This window comes from Rhinopithecus roxellana, chromosome 2 (genome assembly GCF_007565055.1).
Source record: "Rhinopithecus roxellana isolate Shanxi Qingling chromosome 2, ASM756505v1, whole genome shotgun sequence".
Lineage (NCBI taxonomy): Eukaryota > Metazoa > Chordata > Mammalia > Primates > Cercopithecidae > Rhinopithecus > Rhinopithecus roxellana.
Window position 1 is genome coordinate 191,035,443 of NC_044550.1, and position 23,986 is coordinate 191,059,428.

A 23,986-nucleotide genomic window follows, 5' to 3' on the forward strand; every position below is an offset into this window, starting at 1 on the left:
ATTAATTATACAAGAATTTTAAAATTCAGAATATTTTCTAAGTGATATACACAGCACAGTAATCTCTGGATATCAGAGATTACTTATGTCACTGAAATGTTTAAATGTCTTAGCAAATCACTGTCCATTTACATAACAAATTGTATATAAAGTAAAATTTTAAAGTGCATGGGTCACATTTGTTAATTTAAAAAGAGACTATAATTTAAGTCAGCCATTTAGTGAAATCAAATTTCATTGTCACTTTGAAGTGCAGATGAACCACTGCAAATGCATAAAAGCTTATTAGTAACTAACTCTTGACCTGTATTTAAATAAATGATGAAAACATATATTCCATGTCAATTCTAGTTGCTATTGTTGGAGAAGGGCTGTAAAAATCACCAATTATGTTTATGGGTTTGAACCTCTTAAACTGTTGTTAGGAAAGCTAATGCTCATTAGATCACTCTGCTTAAATTTTTACCTCAAGTGATTTTAATTCATGGCATATTACAGTGTATTAGATAATTTTCATCTAACTAGACAGCTGTGTGTATATATGTATACATAGATGTGGGGGTTGTGTTTGTTTGTTTTAAAGGCAATGTGGATGAGGAGCCCACTTCAGTCACTGGTCGAAAAGATTCACTCAGTATAAACCTTGAGTTTGTAAAAGTGAGTTTGTCACGGATCAGGCGTTCAGGAGGTGCCTCATTTTTTGAAAGTCAGTCTGTAAGCAAGTCTACAAGCAAAATGGACACTACATTAATAAATATATCTGGTACTCAATTTTACAGTTTTTAAATTAAAATATTGTTTTCCAAAATTAAATAATGGCCTCTGTTTTAGTAGTGTTTAAACATTAAGTCACTTAATGTTAAGCTTTCAGTGATAAGCTGATATAAAGGAGAGGAATGCCCAGCCTATGGTACTATCTCAATCCAAGTAATCAATGTTAGGAATATAATTTCTAGATAAATAGACATATCACCCAAGGTCCAAATATGCCCAATTACATCAGTAAAATTTGCTTCTTTTCTTCACTTTTCCTCCACCATGAATTGGTACAGTTTCTTTGTGTTTTTCTAATTATAAATGCTTAAAACACTAAAACGGGATGAGTGATGTTTAAAAATGTTTACTTGACGTCAGAAGACCTTGAATTGTGTGCATGTATATTGCTGGTTTTATAAACAGCTATATAACTATGGGCAAATCATTCATTTCCTTTACATTGTGATTTGAGTATTTAAAATTAAATGCAAATAGACATTCTGAAGAATCCAGAATACTGAGTAAAAGCTTTCATAATTATGAATCAAATAAATACAGTATGTTCACTTAACCCTATATTCTGCAAATATATATTAAGCCTGTGTTTTAGGGTAAACTTTTACCTCAGATTGCTAGGTGATTGAGGGGAACAGGCATGAATAAGACAAGGTCTTACGTGTAAAATGAATGAGTCCAGGATAATGAATGCTATAATGGAGCTTTATATAAAGAGGAGGAAACAATAAATTCTGTCTTGTATGAGAAATCAGAAAAGGCTTCACATAGGAAATGTTATTTGGCCCACATTTTGAAAAATGAGTAGGAATATTCTTGGAGGTAGCAACATGGTATTCAATGGCACAGAAGCATCAAAATGTATGCTTCTGGATCATATACTTTGATTTGCTGTGGCTAAAGCATAGGGTATTAGTGAACATTTAATTGGTTGTACAAAGTAGATGGAGCCAGAAAGAGAGAGGCTAGAGGCAAAGCTGATAAAATAGGACCTGATTGTGTAAGGACTCATATCATATGGAAGCTAAAGAATTGGGTTCTGATTATTTCGGCATAATCAGAATTGCTGTGTTAAAAGCCATTAGAGAAGCCACTACAGGTTAAGAAATGGGGTGATGCTTCAGAATGGTGTTTTAGAAAGAGAGTTGATGGTAGCCTGAAAGATAGGAAAGAAAAGATGCTTGAGGAGGCTGCTGAAATAGACCATGCAATAGCAGATGAGAGCATGAACTGTGGCAGTAAAAAAAGGAGAAAAGGGCATGAGGAGTGGGTTGAAGAGAGAGAGAAGAGAATCCATAAGCTTGAGTACAAATTGTATTAGGGGCAATAGAGGAGACAAGAATGCCTCAAACTTTTAGCTTAGATGACTGAAGGAGCAGTGAAGCCATTAATTTAGAAAATAAGGAAATGTCTATAGGACATTTAGGTGGAAGGTTCTGGTAGACAAGTGACTTAGGGACTATGGCTGTGTAGGTATGGGCTCAGACAAAAACAAGTTTTAGCTGTGGGAGTCATTGGCATGTAAACCCTATAGAAACTATGGTAGAAGAGGCCGGGCGCGGTGGCTCAAGCCTGTAATCCCAGCACTTTGGGAGGCCGAGACGGGTGGATCACGAGGTCAGGAGATCGAGACCATCCTGGCTAACACAGTGAAACCCCGTCTCTACTAAAAATACAAAAACTAGCCGGGCGAGGTGGCGGGCGCCTGTAGTCCCAGCTACTCGGGAGGCTGAGGCAGGAGAATGGCGTGAACCCGGGAGGCGGAGCTTGCAGTGAGCTGAGATCCGGCCACTGCACTCCAGTCCGGGGGACAGAGCGAGACTCCGCCTCAAAAAAAAAAAAAAAAAGAAACTATGGTAGAAGAATAGAAGAGCACATACAACAGGAGTAGAAGAATGCTCCAGAGCAGAACTCTGGAAGAAGGCCATCAAAATGTTTTTTGTCTAAAGTCACTGCTATCAGTCTGATAGGAAAATAGTAGTCCCTGCCACACAACTATTTGGTTTACAATTCCTTTTGAGAAAATTTGTATATCAGCTCATCCTGATTATTCATTTTCCATAATAGAAAAGACTGTTGTATTAAAATTGAAAGCTGGCTATCAGACTGATCTTTAGGACTTCTCTGAGGAGTTCATGATAAAGTGATAATAGAATTCCAACTTGCCATCACCTCAAAAAAGGGAAATGGTACTAACAATGTTAGAATATGCTGTTTTAGTAATTTGTGCAAGAACATGTCACTTACTAATCATAATATGTAACTTAAGTATAATTCAGCTTTATAATAACCCTGTCTTATACCTAGCATGTGAAAACCTTAAAGGTTTTAGAAATCTGTACTAACAAATGTTATTTATGTATCAGCTGTTTGTGATATAGGGTCTGCCTCGTTTAAATATGATATGCGCCGACTCAGTGAAATTCTGGCATTTCCAAGAGCATGGTATAGAAGAAGTATTGCAAGACGTCTATTCCTTGGAGACCAAACTATAAATTTGCCAAGTAAGCTTGTTATGTAATTTTAATTTTGGTTACAGTAGCAGCAAGACCCACAATTGATAACACAAATGTGATCTTACTTGGTAGGGTGTATCATGTGACGCATTCAGTCATTCAAGAAATGTCCATTGGGCCCCTCTAGTATGCCAACCACAAGGAATATATTAGCACTGAGGATATATCAGAGGACTAAACAGACAAAAAGTCTTGTCTTCTTTGAGATTCCATTCTAGCTGACTTTTTTCTATAACTATCCTAACAAATTAGTAAATTTGTAAATTAGTAAATTTGTTAGTACATTTATTCTATAATGATTACTCTGTAATCCTTTTAAATATCCAAGTTAATCATGGTTAATTAAGCATGGGAAACAGAAGATGCTGGGGACATGTTACTATCTTGCCTGCATTTGTCTGCTGGATTTAGATATTGTTGTAGGTAATAAAATCAAGAGATTCTTGGAAATGAAAAGTAGAGTCAGTTACATACTGAGGTAAATATGAGAAACCCTAAGTCTAAGTGTATTCCCTCACCTGTAAACTGGGACCAGAGCTCCTGTTTTGCTCTTTTCATGGAGTTTAAACAAAATACTGGAATGTTCTTTGCAAACTGTAAATTGCTGCACAGCTGCTAAATAGAGAACTAGAAGGAATATGTAATGTGATTAGAAATGATGGATGGGTGAAATTATTTTATAACTTAGGGATTTTACCCTGTTACTTTGGATTTTTTGTTTTGTGTGTTTTCTACTAGCATCTGGCCCAGGGACACCAGATTCCATTGAAGGTGTAAGCCAGCACCTTTCCCCTGAATCATCAAGAAAAGCTTACTGCAAGACCTGGGAGCAGCCAAGTCAGTCAGCCTCCTTCACCCACATGCCTCAGTCACCTAATGTGTTCAATGAGCATATGACAAACAGTACCATGTCACCAGGGACAGTAGGACAGAGCCTAAAATCCCCAGCTTCCATAAGATCAAGGAGCGTATCTGATTCTTCAGTTCCTCGAAGAGGTAACACTGCTCTTTTTGTTATCAGTAGCCCTACAGTGTTCTCAGGATAAAGTTTTAGTTACTCTCAGATTTCAGCCCTAACTATAGGAAAATATACTCTTGAGGTTTTTATGACACGTCAAAAAAAAAAAAAAATCCCCAAACACAGTAAAAACAACAAAACAAACATTTCAAAGTATTGCCATCAAGACAGCTAGATGGCCAGTAGGTTTGCAAATGGATAAGGGGAGAGTAATTAGCATATTGTTTGTGTGCTCCATATGGGTTTGGCCTTGGGCTAGTACTTGTGCCTGACTGTATAAAAATGAATGATGTAGTTCTTGTCAAAAGATTAAAATATAATGAGCAAATGCAGGATTCAAGATACATACTAAGTCCATAAGAACACAAAACAGGTACCCCAACCGGCGTCTGCATTTCTGAATGGTTTCTGCCTTTGAGTCCTGTATTTGGCACCTTATGAGTTTCTTCTTTGTTAAACAAACAAAATCCTAGGGTGATGCATGATCTGTGCTGCTATATCCCGTGCACACCAAAATTTCCTCATATAAAATGGGGGCCATACATAATTTTATGAGCTTTCAAGAGGTAAAGCTGCCAGCACTTATAAACATTTAGTAAATGGTAACTATTATTTTAGAGGCAATATAACTATTAAACATTAGATTCTCATACAAGAATATTATATTTTTACTTTTTGGATTATAGCGATAAAAATAGTTTTTGCTTTGTAAGTAGCTTGGCATTTATGTGAATGAACATGTATTTGATTTTTCTATTTTTAGATTCACTTTCAAAAACATCAACTCCTTTTAACAAATCAAACAAAGCAGCAAGCCAACAAGGGACCCCATGGGAAACACTTGTCGTGTTTGCTATCAACTTGAAGCAATTAAACGTTCAAATGAATATGAGTAATGTAATGGGAAATACAACGTAAGCTATTCAGATACAAAGGAAATATATTTAATCACTTTTTGTAATTTTTCTTCTATTGTAGTAAAGATATTCAGAACCTTTTTTGAATGCTAAATATTTGAAAAAGATAGTAGATAAACGATATGTTTTATCCTGAAAACGGCTTAATTCTAAGGATACTGCAATATAAAACAGCATGAAATATATGTTCTATAAAAAGGGACTCAAAGAGAACAGGGTAATTTTCTAGCGAGGAGTAAAGCTTCATTATCAATGTTAATATTCAGATATTTACCACATAGTTTTTATAAAAAGTATGTTGTTTCATTGTCAAACTTGACCTTTTAAATAAACTGATTTAACTCCTTTTTAATTTAAATCCTGTTTTAATTCATGACCCAGGAAACTATATATCTAATAACCTTTTTTTTCATTTTTTAGTTGGACAACTAGTGGTTTGAAGAGCCAGGGCCGTCTGTCAGTAGGAAGTAATCGTGATCGAGAGATTAGCATGTCTGTTGGTCTGGGAAGATCACAATTAGATTCTAAAGGAGGAGTAGTTGGAGGGACCATAGATGTCAATGCTTTGGAGATGGTTGGTATGTTGAAATTTTACAACTGATCTAACATATCCTTAAGAAAGAAAGAAAAAGAAAGAAAGAAAGAAAGAAAGAAAGAAAGAAAGAAAGATAGATAGATAGATAGATAGATAGATAGATAGATAGATAGATAGATACCAAAAAAACGCTTTTGGAAATTGACTCTCATGAGTTTTTCCTGTGGACATGTCTGTGAAAATTATTGTTTCTATTTTAGCTCATATTTCTGAACATCCAAATCAGCAACCCAGTCACAAAATTCAGATTACTATGGGTTCTACTGAAGCTCGTGTTGATTACATGGGCTCAAGTATCCTCATGGGCATCTTCAGTAATGCTGATCTTAAGCTTCAGGATGAATGGAAAGTAAACTTGTATAATACATTGGATTCAAGCATAACTGATAAAAGGTATTTATTAAGGATTGCTTTTTGGACAATTTACATGACTGTTCTCAACATATTGTCTATCATCTGGTGAGAAAACAGCAATTTTTCTTACAAAACTCTTATTTATTATGCAATTAATACAAATTAAAAAGCTGGGTGGGGGAAGAAAATGTTTCTTGTACTTTTTGAGTACCTTCCGTAAGACATATGACAAAGATTCTGTTTTATGCTCTAGTGAGATTTTCGTCCATGGAGATTTGAAGTGGGATATTTTCCAAGTAATGATATCAAGATCAACCACACCAGATCTGATAAAAATAGGAATGAAACTCCAGGAATTTTTCACACAACAATTTGATACCAGCAAACGAGCTCTGTCTACCTGGGGACCAGTTCCTTATCTTCCACCAAAGACAATGACTAGCAACCTAGAAAAAAGTTCACAAGAACAATGTAAGAATTAGAATTAAGCTTTTATATATGCTTTATCTTTCACTAAATATGTTACATTCTTAATTTAAAATAATAATCTGTATGCCCGACTTAGAAAATAGCCCACAGGCTCTTTATCCCACTCAGTTAGCAAAGGGCCAGATTTTCTACCTGCCAATGGAATTAGAGGCCATTATTTAGGAAGACATCATTTGTTATCTCTTCCCTCTGCCGCAGTGCATCTGCATCCATACTCACTCCACACTCTTGAATACTATTTATGACAATATCATGTTTTGGTTTAGAATGTCTATGGAGTCAGAATATCTCAATTTGGATTTACTAGGTGAGTGGTATTAAGCAGATCATTATTTTCACTTAGTAATTCAATTGGCAAATATTTATTAAGCTACAACCATGTGCTTAGGCACCATTCTAGGCACAGGAGATCTAGTGATGGATAAAATCACTACCCTCATGAAGCATAGATTCTAATGGGAGAGAAAGACCCTAATAAATTTACTAACTAAATATGTAAGATAATTTCAGTTAGAGAGAAGTGCTAATAAGCAAAAGAACAAAACAGGGGAAGAATACAGAGAATGATTAAATGTGAGGACAGCTATTTTAGAAAGTGTGATCATTTAGGCCTTTTCTGAAGTGACATTTTAGTGGAAATGTGAATGAGAGAACAAGGCTAAGATGTGGGGGAAGAGAGTTCCAGGCATAGGGGGATATTGAGTCCAAAGTTCCCCTAGTAGGAACAAACTTGGCTTGAGGATCATTAAGGTTGCCACTGTAGCTGGAACAGAAATGAGCAAGTATGAAAATGTTGGACATGAATTCACAGAGGTATACCCCAGATAAGATTTTTAATATGATGGTCAGCTATCAGAGAGTTTTAAACAGATCTGATATCTGATTTACCTTTTTTAAAAAATACTCCCTTTTAAAGCTCACACTGGCTACTGTGTGAAGAACAGACTATAGGCAGTTAAGAATGGAAGGAAACGACTGCAATAGTTACCATTACCATTGTTACATACATAGTTACATCATTATTGTAAGGAAGCCATTGCAAGAGTCCAGGCAAGAAATGATGGCTTTCACTAGGATGATAGAGGTGTAAGTGGTGAGTAGCAGTCAGAATGAGGATAGCTTTTTAGTAACTTTATTATCACAGAAGTAATATGTGTACACTGAAAAGAAACTAGAATACACAAGAGAAGCAAAAAATAAAACCATCATGTTCCACTCTGACATCACTGTGAACACCTTAGAGCATATACCTCCAGATGTTTTTCTATGTATCTGTATATATGTGTACATTTTAAGAAAATATCAAAATCATACCATTTTGTATGTCAACAATCTCCAACTTTCCATTTTGCTAATTATCTCCTTTAGCTTTCAAAACACATTGATTTCCATGATTGATCTAAAAATGTCCTCTATAATGGTTCTGTCCAAACCAGTTTATCCAATCCAAGATCACAGGTTAAATGTGGTTATGTTCCTTTGCCTTCTTTTAATTTAGCACAGTTCATTTTTTATATGAATTGACTTGTTGAGGAGATGTAGCCAACTGTCCTAAAGAATGCCCTGCCTTCTAAATCTTTTTCAGTTACTTCCTGTGTTGTCATTTATGTTTTTCCTTTAGTCCATGTATTTCCTTTAAACTAGAATTTATATTAGGCATATAAAAATTGAGGGATGTTCTGCAAAATGCCTGGATTCTTCAAAAAAACTCCTCGTCACAAAAAAACAAACATAAAGGCTTAGGAATTGTTTAAAGGAAAACATAATAGTTGAATGCAATTCATGATCTTTGGTTGGATTATGGGTGAGAGGTATGGAAAACAGCCAAAAGGAATGTTACTGGAAAAAATGGAAAATATACCTTGTATGTTTGATTAGTGCTTCTCAAACTTTAACATGCATCTGAAACCCCTGGAGATGTTACTGAAATATAGATTTTGATATAGTAGGCACAGGTGGACTTAAGAGTTAGCATTTCTCACAAACTCCCAGGTGATGCTGATTCTGCTGGCCCTCTGACCTTGCTTTGAGTAGCAAAGGAATATAAGAGTTTAAAAGCAGTACTTAAAATAAGGGGGTATGCATTTGATTTCTAGGTCTTCCAGTTACTGGTTCACTTAACTTCTCTGTTCTTCTGCTTCTTCACTTGAAATCAGTCAAGATGAAATATCTAGTTTACAGAGTTATAATAAGAAATTACATAAAATTTCATGCAAGTACTTTGTAACTCAATCATTACAGACATATTAGGTTTTCGGTTTTTTCTTCTTTCCTGTTTTTTTTTTTTTTTTTTTGAGACAGGTTCTCACTCTGTCACCCAGGCTGGAGTGCAGTGGCATGATCTCAGCTCACTCACTGCAACCTCGATCTCCTGGATTCAAGCAATTCTCCTGCCTCAGCCTCCCAAGTAGCTGGGACTACAGGCGTGCACCACCGCACCCAGCTAATTTTGGTATTTTTAGTAGAGACAGGGTTTCACCATGTTGGCCAGGCTGTCTCAAACTCCTGAGCTCAAGTGAACCACCCGCTACGGTTTCTAAAAGTGCTGGGATTACAGGCGTGAGCCACTGCACCCAGCCTCAGATATATTAGTTTAAGTTATTTTTAGAAAGTTACTGCTTTCCTTAGCTATATCCATCCTCATGCAGCGTCTTTTCCTAGAATGTCTTTTTATTAGCTATTTGCTTAAACAGGCACTGGACACTGTTTTCATCCCTTACCTGAGACTATAGAAAGTAGCCACTTGCTGCCTCACTCTACCCTATTCAAGGGTACTCATTAGGCACTTCAGGTTATGTGTTTTTTGGTTTTCTTACAGTGCTTGATGCAGCACATCATCGACACTGGCCTGGAGTATTGAAGGTGGTATCAGGATGCCACATATCCTTATTTCAGATTCCATTACCAGAAGATGGAATGCAATTTGGAGGATCAATGAGCTTACATGGAAATCATATGACACTGGCATGTTTTCATGGTCCAAATTTCCGTTCAAAATCTTGGGCCCTTTTTCATTTAGAAGAACCAAATATTGCTTTTTGGACTGAAGCTCAGAAAATCTGGGAAGATGGTAAACTGACGCATTTCTAGCTTTTACTTTCTCCTATCTTGTTATGACTATAAATGACAATTATATTTCTGAAGTCCATCTCTGATTGTTCTCATGTATCTGACATGTTAAGGAGTTCACTGCCAATGACTTAATATTTATAATGTCTGGAACATGTTAATTTCTGAACTTGCCATCTTACTCCATGTTTCTTAGGCAATTAAAGTTTCTGCTGCTGTGGCTAAACATAGTCATGGTAATAATTACTGTAATCTTTCTTATAAAAACATGAAGTGAAGGCAACATAGTGGTAGTGTGGAAATTATTTGCCAGTCAAGACTGTCTTATAAAATATATAGGCAAGGCTGTGCTTTTATCTCTACAGTGATAAACCCATTTCCTTTGAGCTTTACTTTTCCACTTGGTGGTTTCTACATTATGAGGGAAAAAAATGTTTGATGCTCTTCATCTAACTAGGGACAAATCCAGTTACCACTAATAGAAGAATTATTTGTGAATTATTTGGTTTTAATCCTCATTTATTCTTCATTTTTATAGCCTTCCTATATATGACAACTGAATTTATAGCTCTGAGGCCACAGTTATCATCTTGAATCTAAATATGGTTTATTGCTTTAAAAAGTATTTTTATTTTGTTGTAGGCTCCAGTGATCATTCTACATATATTGTACAAACACTAGATTTTCATCTGGGTCATAATACTATGGTTACCAAACCATGTGGTGCTTTGGAAAGTCCTATGGCAACAATAACCAAGATAACAAGGCGTCGCCATGAAAATCCACCCCATGGAGTAGCAAGTGTGAAAGAATGGTTCAATTATGTTACAGCCACAAGGAATGAAGGTTAAAATTTTGAGTCTTTGGAGAGATTTATTTTGTTTTTTCCATTTTGGATTCTGTTGACTGTGTTTAGAATTTAAATGGAGACGGTGTTTTCATTTCCTTAAACAATTTTCATTTTAATCTTGCTGGCTGACACAAGTAATAATTATTTAATACCACCCTGGTAATGCGGCATCTCATGGACTCAAATTATTTTAGATGTAATTGAAAACATTCTAAATAAAATTGGCTTTGAAATTAAGTTTATTACATTGAGAAATAGAAAATATTTAGGAAATGATTCTGGAAAAATATTATCCTAGTAATGCTAAAAAATGGAGGTTTGGGGAGGTTGTTAAACAATTAAATAGTGGAATACCACAAACTTAAAGTTCAGATAGCTAGAACAAAATGAAACCAAATATTATGATTCTATCAAGTTGTAAGTTTAAAAGAAAGTGCTTTTGATAGTTGTTGTTGTTGTTGTTGTTTTTATTTGATTAGATAGATACAACAGTCTTGTGATAGTGTGGTCATAATAACTTATTTTGTGGCGCTTTTGGGATTTGGGTTTATAGTATTGCTTTTACCAATTATCTCTGTGTATTGGAAAACTGACTAGAGTGAGAGGTGTTGAGACTTTTCAGTGTTTTACATAAAAATGACCTTTTTTTTTTTTTATTTGAGACGGAGTCTTGCCCTGTTGCCCAGGCTGGATCTTGGCTCACTGCAACCTCCATCTCCCAGGTTCAAGCGATTCTCCTGCCTCAGCCTCCTAAGTAGCTGGGATTACAGGTGTGTGCCACCCCACCCGGCTAATTTTTGTAGTTTTAGTGGAGACGGGGTTTCACCATGTTGGTCAGGCTGGTCTCGAACTGCTGACCTCGTGATACACCCGCCTCAGCCTCCCAAAGTGCTGGGATTACAGGCATGAGCCACCATGCCCAGCTAAAAATGACCTGTTTTCAAAATGGAAAAGATGATGATTAGGCCCCATGAGAACAGTTACCATGGAATAGGCCATCTCACAGATTGAATAGAGACTGTTAAAAATGTTCCTAGAACAAAGGAGAATAAGAAAGTGAATCAGAAGATTATGCCTGTATTGACTATTTTACCTTCCAAACAGGGATTTGGGGGAAGGGGGATCTTTATGGCTGGAGTGTTCTAAAGCATCTATTAGCATAATGAACTGCTGTCTGAAGAAAAATAATTATAATTCTAAGATCTATAAAAGATCTTTATAAAACTAAGATCTATAGTTTAATCATAGCACATATGTTGGGGAAAATCAGTACTTCTACCTGATTTCAAGACCAGGATCCTATTTAATCTCAAATTCTGTAAGAGTGAAGTGTTCAATCTATGGAGCCCTTTGGGCTTAGTGAAATTCCAACTTCAGACATGAATTCAGTTGAGAATAATATTCATTTTAAAATCCCAGAAACCAAAGCTAGAATGTATTCGGTTTATACAAATCCCATTATAAAGCTTTGGTCTTGACAACATTGAGATACTGATATTGATATACTCCATATATCTATATACATATATATGTGTGTATATATACATATGTATCTATGTATATATCTGTATACATATATATGTAGTGTATCTATATCTCTCTCTATATATAATGTGATTCTTTCCAACTTTTGAAATAATAGTTCTGTATATTATAGTGGTCTTGAAAGCTATATAGGCTTGTCAATGCCTATTAATTTGACTCTCTATCATTATGCATGTAGAGCTAAATCTACTTCGTAATGTTGATGCTAACAACACTGAGAATAGCACTACTGTGAAGAATTCTAGTTTGTTGAGTGGATTCAGAGGAGGTTCTAGCTACAACCATGAAACAGAGACTATCTTTGCATTACCAAGGATGCAGCTGGACTTTAAATCCATTCATGTTCAAGAACCACAGGAGCCTTCATTACAGGGTATGTAGAAAAACAATTGAAAGTTAATAAGAAAATTCTAAAGCCACTTCAAACTACTGCTTTCTTCCCATGGATTTTTTTAAATATTAATATCTAATGAAATTGATTTTCTAGGCAAAACTGATTTATTTTCTTATCAACTATATGACCTCTGGAAAATTATTTAACGAACTTATACCTCTCTCTCAGTAAAATGAAGAATAATAATTGGACTTCATTTATAGGACTATTATGAGGAATAAATGGCATATATAGGTTGAGCACCCCAATCCAAAAATCTGAAATGCCCTAAAATCCAAAATATTTTGAACACTGACATGACACTCACAGGAAATGCTCATTGGAGGATTTCAGATTTTTGGATTGGAATTCTAAAACCAGTAAGTATAATGCAAATATTCCAGAATCCAAAATTTGAAAGACATCTGATCCCAAGCATAATTGGATAAGGGATACTCAATCTGTACTAGGAAAGTACTTAATATATCATCATCCTAGGAATCACATACAGATATTACTCATTTCTTTACAGTTGCATTTCATGTGGATGCATTTACGCAGACCTATGTAAATCCTTATTAATGGGAAGAAGATGACTCATTTTATTAAATCTTTTACCATATTATTGCAGATGCCAACCTGAAGCCAAAAGTAGAATGTAGTGTGGTGACAGAGTTCACTGACCACATTTGTGTGACTATGGATGCTGAGCTCATCATGTTTCTTCATGATTTAGTGTCAGCTTATCTTAAAGAAAAAGAAAAAGGTGGGTGGAATACTCTTTCTTTCAGACTGCAGGAATGGCAACTGTCAGTGCCATTTACATGAATTGTTATGGTCTAATGAGAAAATGAGTGGAATATATCTCCTTCTGTGAGTTGAAGATATCAGTAAATAGTGTTAGTAAGACTATCACAGACTTTCTGAGTACTTGCTATATATACAGCACCTATGGTGTTTTATACTTTACAAAGTGTAGGCCGGGCGCGGTGGCTCAAGCCTGTAATCCCAGCACTTTGGGAGGCCGAGACGGGCGGATCACGAGGTCAGGAGATCGAGACCATCCTGGCTAACACGGTGAAACCCCATCTCTACTAAAAATACAAAAAACTAGCCGGGCGAGGTGGCGGGTGCCTGTAGTGCCAGCTACTCCGGAGGCTGAGGCAGGAGAATGGTGTAAACCCAGGAGGCGGAGTTTGCAGTGAGCTGAGATCCGGCCACTGCACTCCAGCCCGGGTGACAGAGCAAGACTCCGTCTCAAAAAAAAAAAAAAAAAAAAGTGTTTCTGTATACATTATCTTATGTACATTTTCAGTTAGACCTTATAGGAGATTCTTGAAAAATAGGAAAATGTGAGGAAATACTGCAAATCAAAGTGAAATGACTAAAGAAACAACTACATAATAAAGAAGTATGAGTTATTTACCTAATTGTGAAAACTGAATTAAGCTGATAAATGTTTGGAATGCAGAAAACCTTTTCTTTTTAATACATAAATTATTTAAATCTCAGTGGTGGTATCTGAGTTCATGAGCTTGCTAATATTGGTTTACACACTGGTAACTTAATGTTTACCCATTAAGAAATGTATGGTGACTGGGGGCAATGGCTCATGTCTGTAATACCAGCACTTTGAGATGCCGAGGAGGATGGATTGCTTGAGCCCAGGGCTTTGAGACCAGCCTAGGCAACAAAGTGAGACCCCATTTCTACGAAAAACACAAAAATTAGCCAGGTGTGGTGGCATACACCTGTAGTCCCCAGCTACTCGGGAGGCTGTGAGGTGGGAGGATCAATTGATCCTGGGAGTTCAAGGCTACAGTGAGCTGTGAGCCATAATCGCACCACCACACTCCAGCCTGAGTGACAGAGTAAGATCCTGTCTCAAAAAAAAAAAAAGTATGGCAACCGTAATATATGGAATTAGCTAATATATTACAGTACTCTGTAACTGTTGAAAAGAATGAGGTAGTGTGAAATGTAATGATTTGGAATGCTTACAAAATATATAGTCATTTATTCATTCAATAAATATTTATTGCACCGTTATAAATATACAATGGTAAAATCACAGATGTGCTTCCTAATAAATAGCTTGGAATAAATGTAATTTGTTTAAGTCACACTATAATACTGTTTCATTTTCTTCATGAGGAAAAAATATAGAATTTGTCCTGAAGATATTTTAAAAATAAAAATTATCAAACGACCATGTTGAAAGAGTACAAAGGTAGCATAGCATACATTGAAATGCTGTTTTATTAATATTCAATCGAGATGTGCCCAAAATTCAGTGAGAGAGTAAAATCAATAATTATGGCTGGTAGAAATCTATATGACCTCAGTAGAAACTTCAAGTAAAATGACAGAAACTGTATAATAGGCAATCTTATATATTATATATAAGTAGATAAAATCTTCACATACAGCCCCAACAGATACCAGTCAGTGGTAATCCTTTTGTTTTTGTGCCTTAATATTTAAACTTAATGTAGAAAAAAACAGATTCAAGATAAACCTGTGAAGTTCAGAATTATTTTCTAGTCTACCTATATTTGAAAACCTGACAAATTTGTTTCTCTTGGGTATGATGTGAAACATTTGTCATTTTAGGAAATAGTGTGTTAATCTTGGTCTGCCACAAACAATGTGTGTTTCTAAAAAACAACAACAAAAAGACTGTTTTAATATAAACTGTTATAAAACATTTCAATGGGAAAAGGGGATGGATTTACAATAACAAAATATATCTGTGAGGATTTCAATTATAAATAAAGTTATTACAAACAACAAGCAATTCATTTTGGCCAAATACTCAAACATACCTAAGAAAATTCTTAACAGCATGTCAGACTATACCAGAATCAACATATTTAGAGAACATCAAAATAAATTGCAGCACTGTAACCACCACCAGTAATAAAGACCCAGCAACTGAGCAGGCCTCAACTGAACAGGGCATCTGTGTTCTTATGTAGTGGGTTACTACAGCTTCATTTTGAGGCTCATTCCCAATCAAGTTATAACCAGAGCTACGTAACACGTATTACCTAATTAATCAATTATTTTACATTCAGTTTGTGTACTGAAACTAATGCCCTAAGAGGAAAGCTGTATTCATTAAATAAGATCATATGAAAGTATTAATGGCAAAAACTGCAATTACCTTTGCACCACCCTAATACCTATGTCTCAGATTCCACTTTATATTTAATTATTATAGCCAATTAAAAGACTTGTCTTAAAGTGAAAAGCTTGCTTACATAAAAACCTCTTTAGTACCACTGTTCAAATATATATACATCTAGCCATTAACATGCAAAAACCATTGAATTACACAGCTCAAATTAATGCATGGTATGGTGTATGAATTATATCTCAAAGCTGTTAAAAAACAAAACAAAACTGCCTACAGCCATTCTTTAGGAAACCTGCAGCTATCAATTACAGTGCCATAGGCTTGCTATCAAGTCACTGATCTCAGCATTTTTTATCATTAATGTTGACACTGTTTATCTCCAAGAAATATCAATAATTGGTACTTACGGCTTATTTTAAACTATTTTTTTTAAGAAATGCAATTAAATGAGGCTTTGGCCAGGTCACAGATAAAATGAGAAATGAAACCAATTCTGATGTTCTAATTCTTATGGTGATTTAAGATAAATGTATAATACTAATCAAAATTTTCCTTATAGCCATCTTTCCACCTCGGATTTTATCTACTCGACCAGGACAGAAAAGTCCAATTATTATACATGATGACAATTCCTCTGATAAAGATAGAGAAGATAGCATCACTTATACTACTGTGGACTGGAGAGATTTTATGTGCAATACATGGCATCTAGAACCTACTCTTAGGTAAGTAATGAGTATATACATTTTACCCATATGCTAAGGGATTACTACGAGAAAAGTTATGAATAATGTAAGTTACATATGATTATCAAAAAATGTATTCAGAAGTTAGTCTCCTGTAATGTCTATAGCTTCTGTGTGCTGTCTTTGCTGCTGCTTTCTGCTTTTGTGTTTCTAGGTAAGGTGAATGAAGTACAAACGTTGAGAATAGCTCAGCACTGATGAGTTGTTCAATGGGTGACATTCTGTCAGTCACTAAAATATGAGAAAATTATCCTTCCACTGTTGCCATTAGTTTTTCACCTTCTCACCAAGATGTTATTTTCAGGGTTTGAGGTAGCTACTGTAAACTGTTTTGTTACTTAGTACGACAAGATGCAGTAGAAGTCATATTTAATTGTTAAGGAACTATTTTAATTTCTCGCTGGATATATGTTATAACACTGTAATAAAACCTGCAGGGTTACAGTGCCCCTGTTTGCATACTAAGCATTATAAAACCATGCCTAAAATCTCAAATTTAACACTATCAGATTAAGGTTCCCTTATTGAGTCATGGTCACTTTCCTGTTTTTTTTTCCTTTCATCTCATCTGCTTTGCTGTAACTGTCTGAATCTTGAAATAACAGTATTAAAAAAAATCCATTACATCCCAGCACAACATTCCGCAAAATGATATAGATTTTATTTAGATAAGGTTTTTATTCAGACATATTCATGTCACAAAATAATTCCAAAATAAAATCTCCATTATGCAGTGAGGACTCTTGTATAGGCAGAAAGTAGTAACTTCGTGTGTTAATAAATAATTGGTATACAGTAAAATTGGTTGTAACTAAATAAGAAAAACACTTTGATACTAATAGTGCATATACCCATGAGAAATATTAACTGTTAAAATACTGCAGAGGTCCTAATGCAGAAAACGGTTTGTAAAATCTGTTTTGTATTTGCAAATCTAAATAATATATTTAAATTGAATACAAAATGAATTTAGTTTCAAGTGAGCATAAAAATAGTCACTATATTCCTTTTTTTTTAGCAAACTATCAAGAGTAACTAGTTAAGTAATGTGGTGTAGTGGTAGACAGCATGGTTTAAGAGCTCTGGCTGTAAGCCCAGCTCTTTTGCATAGTAGCTGACTGAGCTAGGCCAAAAGACCTGACCCCTCTGTTCTCTCTGCCTCAGTTGATCATGAAAAATTTGGAAAATGGTATTACCCACCTTGTAGGATCATTACACTGGTTAAATGAGTTAATTCACGCAAAATGCTTATAACTATTTGAGTTTGAGGAGATAAATGCCTAACCACCCCCAACCCCCACCCTGAGTTCAGAACCAGCTGAAATAGTGGGAGAGATTAATATGGATAAAGCTGATAACAAAAAAATGTGGTTTAGCTATATGGCAACAATAGCTTTCTACAAAGTTCGGGTTTGGTCCTACCTGCAGGGCATCGATGCAGAACTTCAGGGAAGGGCGGGATAGCGAGTTGCAGGAGTTGTACAATCAGCAGCTCCATGTATGTACTCAGCCACAAACAACACAGAATATACTCTAGGGCTAATCTGTTTAGGGACTTGCTCCTGAAAACTTGTGGCATGAAGGAACAGACTAAAATGAAGGGCTCCCAACAGGGAGGAGGGTACTGAACTGTTACTTCCTCTGTTAACTTTGCCTGTTGGATAAATCATCCATACAGGGGCAGAAGGTGGCCAGGAGTGTTTCAGTAACAGCTGTTTCTCCACGTATAAGGAAATAGCAAGAATGGGAAAAAATGGTTCTCCCTTCAAATATGTTTAGCACATAGCACTCAGTAAATTTTAGCCTTTTTCTCCCATTATGCCACATGCTTATGAAATCTACTAAAATTAACCAGATGTCTTTTTATATGTTTAAGATAACTGTATAACAGGCCTAAAATAAATTATTCAGGATGAAATATAGTAAACACTATTGCTGTGTTTAGGTTGTCAAAGATAATCATATATATATTATTTTTTGAATACTATTATTATGGTGAATCCAGGAATTATGGGCTCAATTATACAAATGTACCTACTGAAAATATTTTGTCTTGAGTATATTACAGAGGCTTAGTGATGTTCTTTTCCTACCATTAGAACCGTGCTCTAGGGCATTGTTATACTCCTTAATAATAACTGTAATTTTTATTTTAGGTTAATTTCTTGGACTGGAAGAAAGATTGATCCAGTAGGTGTTGATTATATTCTTCAAAAATTGGGCTTTCATCATGCTAGGACTACTATTCCTAAATGGCTTCAAAGAGGAGTCATGGATCCACTGGACAAGGTTTTGTCAGTTCTTATCAAAAAGCTCGGTACCGCACTACAGGATGAAAAGGAAAAGAAAGGCAAAGACAAAGAAGAACACTAAAAAGTAATTTGATCTTTGAACAAATTATGATTGTGTCTGTTAAGTTTTATTACACTGGAGTGTTTTTTTAGTATAATAATTTTAAATATAACTTTAAAATAATTCTAAATTTGTGGCTATTATAATTAAAAGTTTGTAAGTTAACCAGTTTATTCTAGTCTCATCATTCTGTGTACAGTGAAGTATTGCATGATAATGTAAATTTTGTGAAAAACTAGATTAAAATATATAAATCTTGTTATGGTTTATAATTATATAATGTGCAATACAATTCCTGCATCTTTAAAATGTTTGCAGAATAACTGAATTTTTTTTTGTGACTGGCCATAACTTTTAGAAAAAAATCTTGTTGATAATGTGATTTTTGGGGAGGTCATTAATTGCTTTTTCTTTTTTTAATGTAGACTTGTATAATACCTGTCTATATATAGCTTGAGTAATTGTGGTATGATTGTATACCACTAAAATATTGTTAACTATTGTAATAAAGTCACAATAATGGTTTAAGTCTGTAGTCGTTTTTGAATCTTTTTCTCCTTTTTATAATTAATAGATACCCATCCCGTGTCACAGCTGATCAGATGCTTTCATAGAAGATGATTTATACCTATATTAGAGTCGGGCCATAGGTTCTAACCTCTGTGGATTCAATCAACTGTAGATCGAAAATATTCAGGAAAAAAAAAAATTCCACCCAAATTCCAAAAAGCAAAACTTGTATTTATGAAGTACTGCATTAAGTCCACATGAATGATGTGTAGGCATTGTATTAGGTATTGCAAATAATCTACAGATGATTTAAAGAGTATCCAGGAGAATGTGCGTAGGTTATATTCAAATACTACACAATTTTATATGAGGAACTTGAGCATCTACAGATGTTCTGGAACCAATCCCCCATGAACACGGAAAGACGACTATGTTTACAAAAAATTAGCTCAGGAAGGATGCAATTAGGGACAGGCACACAAGAGGTATATTAATAATACCTAAGAGAAATATTAGGTATTGTTCTTTCTTAAGCTAATGGTAAATTCACAGCAAGTAATTTTTGTTATACTATATTCCTTACATGTTTGTATTTTTTGTGTGTATGAAGTTATATATAATGTATGTTATATATTACATATATATGTATTATGTACACACATTAAGTATAAAAAAATTAAAATAGCAAGATCTAAAATAATATTCAAAGGTAGCTATAATTACCTCAGGCTCGAAATCTAGCGAAGTCAGTATGGCCAGTTTAAAGATTGGGTAAACAGTGGAATTGAAGAGCTAGAGTTACAAAACACCTAAAGCAAGAGCTTTCATTTAGGTAGGTAACACAGTTTTATCTCTAACAGATTAAACAACAAAAAGCTCCAGAAGAGCTGAGGTACTTAGCCAAGGGTATAGATCTAGTAAATGTTAGTAGGGGAATTAAGACTTGCTGTCTAATGTCACACAGCAACTTAGTCACACAACCAAAACCCTAGTGTTAACAGTCCTAATTTTGTATTCTTTCTGCTAGGCCATTGTAGCTGTCATCTGTCTGATCTCTGAATCCCACCCCTATATCTCTTAATTGGTGCCTATAAAATAACAAGTATAAACTTACCCTATTTCTGGCACTAACTGTGATAATGTTATAAAAAGCAAAAGGACAAATTAAATCTGTAAGTACTTAAAATCTCTATGACTCTGTTGGACAAAGCTATGAGAAAACTAGCACATCTGTGCACTACTGATGAGAAATTAAATTGGTACAACTCCCATGAAGGACAATTAAGTAACAGCTATCAAAATAACAGGCATATAATTTTTACTGGACATACATACAGTACTTCTGTGTGTGAAATAATTATACAAGCATGTATATTTGCAGTATTCTGCAATAGTGCAGTATTGTGGCAGTATGTTGTGGTAATGTTGCAGTATTCTTTGTAATAAATGGCTGGAAACAATTCAAATGTTCATCAGTGTAAGACAGGTTAATTAAAAGTGACATCCATTCAGTAGCATAGTATGCAACCATGAAAAAGGGAAAAAAGATGATCTTTAAGATTTATTCCTAAATAAAAAAGCATGGTCGGCCACTTAGATTACAATGTTTCCAAGTGATCTACTATAGTTATTTTTTGAGTATCATGTACCTTGTTCGATTCCAGTACATCACATGGTGCATCCAGATAACTTGTAAAATTTCAATAACATGTAAAAAAAATGTATATAAAGGATTTTGCTTCCTTATCTGTAAACGCTGTACTTCTAGGCTTACTAGAGATCTGTTATTTGCAAACTGTCTATAATGAAGAAACCTTTTTTAAAAAAAGTTGAACATGATATAAATCAATAATCTTGTAAAATATAGTAACAATTATTCAAAATGAAAAAAATTAAAATACACAAAATAAAGCTCAAATTTTTAATTATTAGGTTTGATTTATTAGATTCAAATGTTCCATCAATTGCTATAAGAATTTCTAGGGGATTTCTGGCAACATGGCCCAATAGAAACAGCTCCAGTCTATGGCTCCCAGCGAGACTGATGCAGAAGAGGGTGATTTCTGCATTTCCAACTGAGGTACCTGGTTCATCTCATTGGGAATGGTTGGACAGTAGGTGCAGCCCACAGAGGGCAAGCTGAAGCAGGGCGGGGCGTTGCCTCATCCAGGAGCACAAGGGGTGAGGGGATTTCCCATTCCTAGCCGAGGGAAGCCGTGAGTGACCATACTTGGAGGAAAGCTACACTCCTGCCCAAATACTGCTCTTTGCCCACAGTCTTTGCAACTGGCAGACCAGGAAATTCCCTCTGGTGCCTGGCTCAGTAAGTCCCATGCCCACTGAGGCCAGCAAGCTAAGATCCATTGGCTTGAAATTCTCGCTGCTAGCATAGCAGTCTGAGATCGACCTGAGATGCTAGAGCTTGGTTGGGGGAGGGGCGTCCACTATTGCTGAGGCTTGAGTAGGCAGTTTTATGCTCACAGTGTAAACAAAGCCTCCAGGAAGTTTGAACTGGGTGGAGCTAACCGCAGCTCAGCAAGGCTGACTGCCTCTCTAGATTCTACCTCTGTGGGCAGGGCATCTCTGAACAAAAGGCAGCGGCCCCAGTCAGGGACTTAGAGATAAATCCCCCATCTTCCTGGGACAGAGCACTCAGGGGAAGTGTAGGTTACATTCAGTTGTGGGCACAGCTTCAACAGACTTAAACGACCCTGCCTGAAAGCTCTGAAGAGAGTAGTGGTTCTCCCAGCACAGCATTTGAGCTCTGATAACGGACAGACTGCCTCCTCGAGTGGGTCCCTGACCCCCATGTAGCCTGACTGGGAGACACTTCCCAGTTGGGACTGACAGACACCTCATACAGGAGAGTTCTGGCTGGCATATGGCGAGTGCCCCTCTGGGACGAACGTTCCAGAGGAAGGAACAGGCAGCAATATTTGCTGTTCTGCAGCCTCTGCTGGTGATACACAAGCAAACAGGGTCTAGGTGGACCTCCAACAGACCTGCAGCTGAGAGGCCTGTTAGAAAGAAAACAAACAAAAAGGATGTCCACACCAAAATCCCATCGACAGGTCAACAATATCAAAGACAAAAAGTAGATAAAATCACAAAGATGGGGAGAAACCAGCACAGAAAGGCTGAAAATTCCAAAAACCAGAATGCCTCTCCTCCTCCAAAGGATCACAATTCCTTGCCAGCAAGGGAACAAAACTGGACAGGGAATGAGTTTGACAAGTTGACAGAAGGAGGCTTCAGAAGTTGGGTAATAACAAACTCCTCCGAGCTAAAGGAGTGTGTTCTAACCCAATACAAGGAAGGTAAGAACCTTGAAAAAAGTTAGACGATTTGCTAACTAGAATAACCAGTGTAGAGAAAACATAAATGACCTGATGGAACTGAAAAACACAGCATGAGAACTTCGTGAAGAACACAGAAGCTTCAATACCTGAATGGGTCAAGTGGAAGAAAGAATATCAAAGACGGAAGATCAAGTTAATGAAATAAACAGAGAAGACAAGATTAGAGAAAAAAGAGCGGGGGGGGGGGGGGCGGAGCAAGATGGCCGAATAGGAACAGCTCCAGTCTCCAACTCCCAGCGCGAGCAACACAGAAGACCGGTGATTTCTGCATTTTCAACTGAGGTACTGGGGTCATCTCACTAGGGAGTGCCAGACAATCGGTGCTGGTCAGCTGCTGTAGCCTGACCAGCGAGAGCTGAAGCAGGGCGAGGCATCGCCTCACCTGGGAAGCGCAAGGGGGAAGGGAATCCCTTTTCCTAGCCAGGGGAACTGAGACACACAACACCTGGAAAATCGGGTAACTCCCACCCCAATACTGCGCTTTAAGCAAACGGGCACACCAGGAGAATATATCCCACACCTGGCCGGGAGGGTCCCACGCCCACGGAGCCTCCCTCATTGCTAACACAGCAGTCTGCGCGATCTAACCGCAAGGCAGCAGCGAGGCTGGGGAAGGGGCGCCTGCCATTGCTGAGGCTTAAGTAGGTAAACAAAGCCGCTGGGAAGCTCGAACTGGGTGGAGCTCACAGCAGTTCAAGGAAACCTGCCTGTCTCTGTAGACTCCACCTCTGGGGACAGGGCACAGCTAAAAAACAACAGGGGAAGCAGCAGAGGCCTGTGCAGACACGAACGACTCTGTCTGACAGCTTTGAAGAGAGCAGTGGATCTCCCAACACGGAGGTTGAGATCTGAGAAGGGACAGACTGCCTGCTCAAGTGGGTCCCTGACCCCTGAGTAGCCTAACTGGGAGACATCCCCCACTAGGGGCAGTCTCACACCCCACACCTCACAGGGTGAAGTACACCCCTGAGAGGAAGCTTCCAAAGTAAGAATCAGACAGGTACACTCGCTGTTCAGCAATATTCTATCTTCTGCAACCTCTGCTGCTGATACCCAGGCAAACAGGGTCTGGAGTGGACCTCAAGCAATCTCCAACAGACCTATAGCTGAGGGTCCTGACTGTCAGAAGGAAAACTATCAAACAGGAAGGACACCTATACCAAAACTCCATCAGTACGTCACCATCATCAAAGACCAGAGACAGATAAAACCACAAAGATGGGGAACAAGCAGGGCAGAAAAGCTGGAAATTCAAAAAATAAGAGCGCATCTCCCCCTGCAAAGGAGCGCAGCCCATCGCCAGCAACGGATCAAAGCTGGTCAGAGAATGACTTTGACGAGATGACAGAAGGCTTCAGTCCATCAAACTTCTCAGAGCTAAAG

The 23,986-nt window shown here is 36.7% G+C and overlaps 1 protein-coding gene across 7 annotated transcripts in view; it reads left to right on the forward strand.

The window, feature by feature from the left end:
• The window catches only part of KIAA1109 (KIAA1109 ortholog), a 225,219-nt gene extending 205,957 nt beyond the window's left edge, over window positions 1-19,262 (forward strand). For 5 of the 7 annotated variants that reach the window (XM_030925315.1, XM_010362557.2, XM_030925333.1 and 2 more), the window contains 13 exons: window positions 584-763; window positions 3,138-3,275; window positions 4,026-4,283; window positions 5,069-5,219; window positions 5,643-5,800; window positions 6,018-6,210; window positions 6,425-6,642; window positions 9,479-9,730; window positions 10,372-10,575; window positions 12,303-12,497; window positions 13,129-13,263; window positions 16,196-16,361; window positions 18,539-19,262. In XM_030925315.1, the coding sequence (XP_030781175.1) occupies window positions 584-763; window positions 3,138-3,275; window positions 4,026-4,283; window positions 5,069-5,219; window positions 5,643-5,800; window positions 6,018-6,210; window positions 6,425-6,642; window positions 9,479-9,730; window positions 10,372-10,575; window positions 12,303-12,497; window positions 13,129-13,263; window positions 16,196-16,361; window positions 18,539-18,755 (2,465 nt within the window). In that variant the 3' untranslated portion in view covers window positions 18,756-19,262. The remainder of the gene's footprint in view (window positions 1-583; window positions 764-3,137; window positions 3,276-4,025; window positions 4,284-5,068; window positions 5,220-5,642; window positions 5,801-6,017; window positions 6,211-6,424; window positions 6,643-9,478; window positions 9,731-10,371; window positions 10,576-12,302; window positions 12,498-13,128; window positions 13,264-16,195; window positions 16,362-18,538) is intronic. The other 2 variants (XM_030925337.1, XM_030925343.1) reach the window with 1 other exon arrangement.
• Window positions 19,263-23,986: the final 4,724 nt, after the last annotated feature.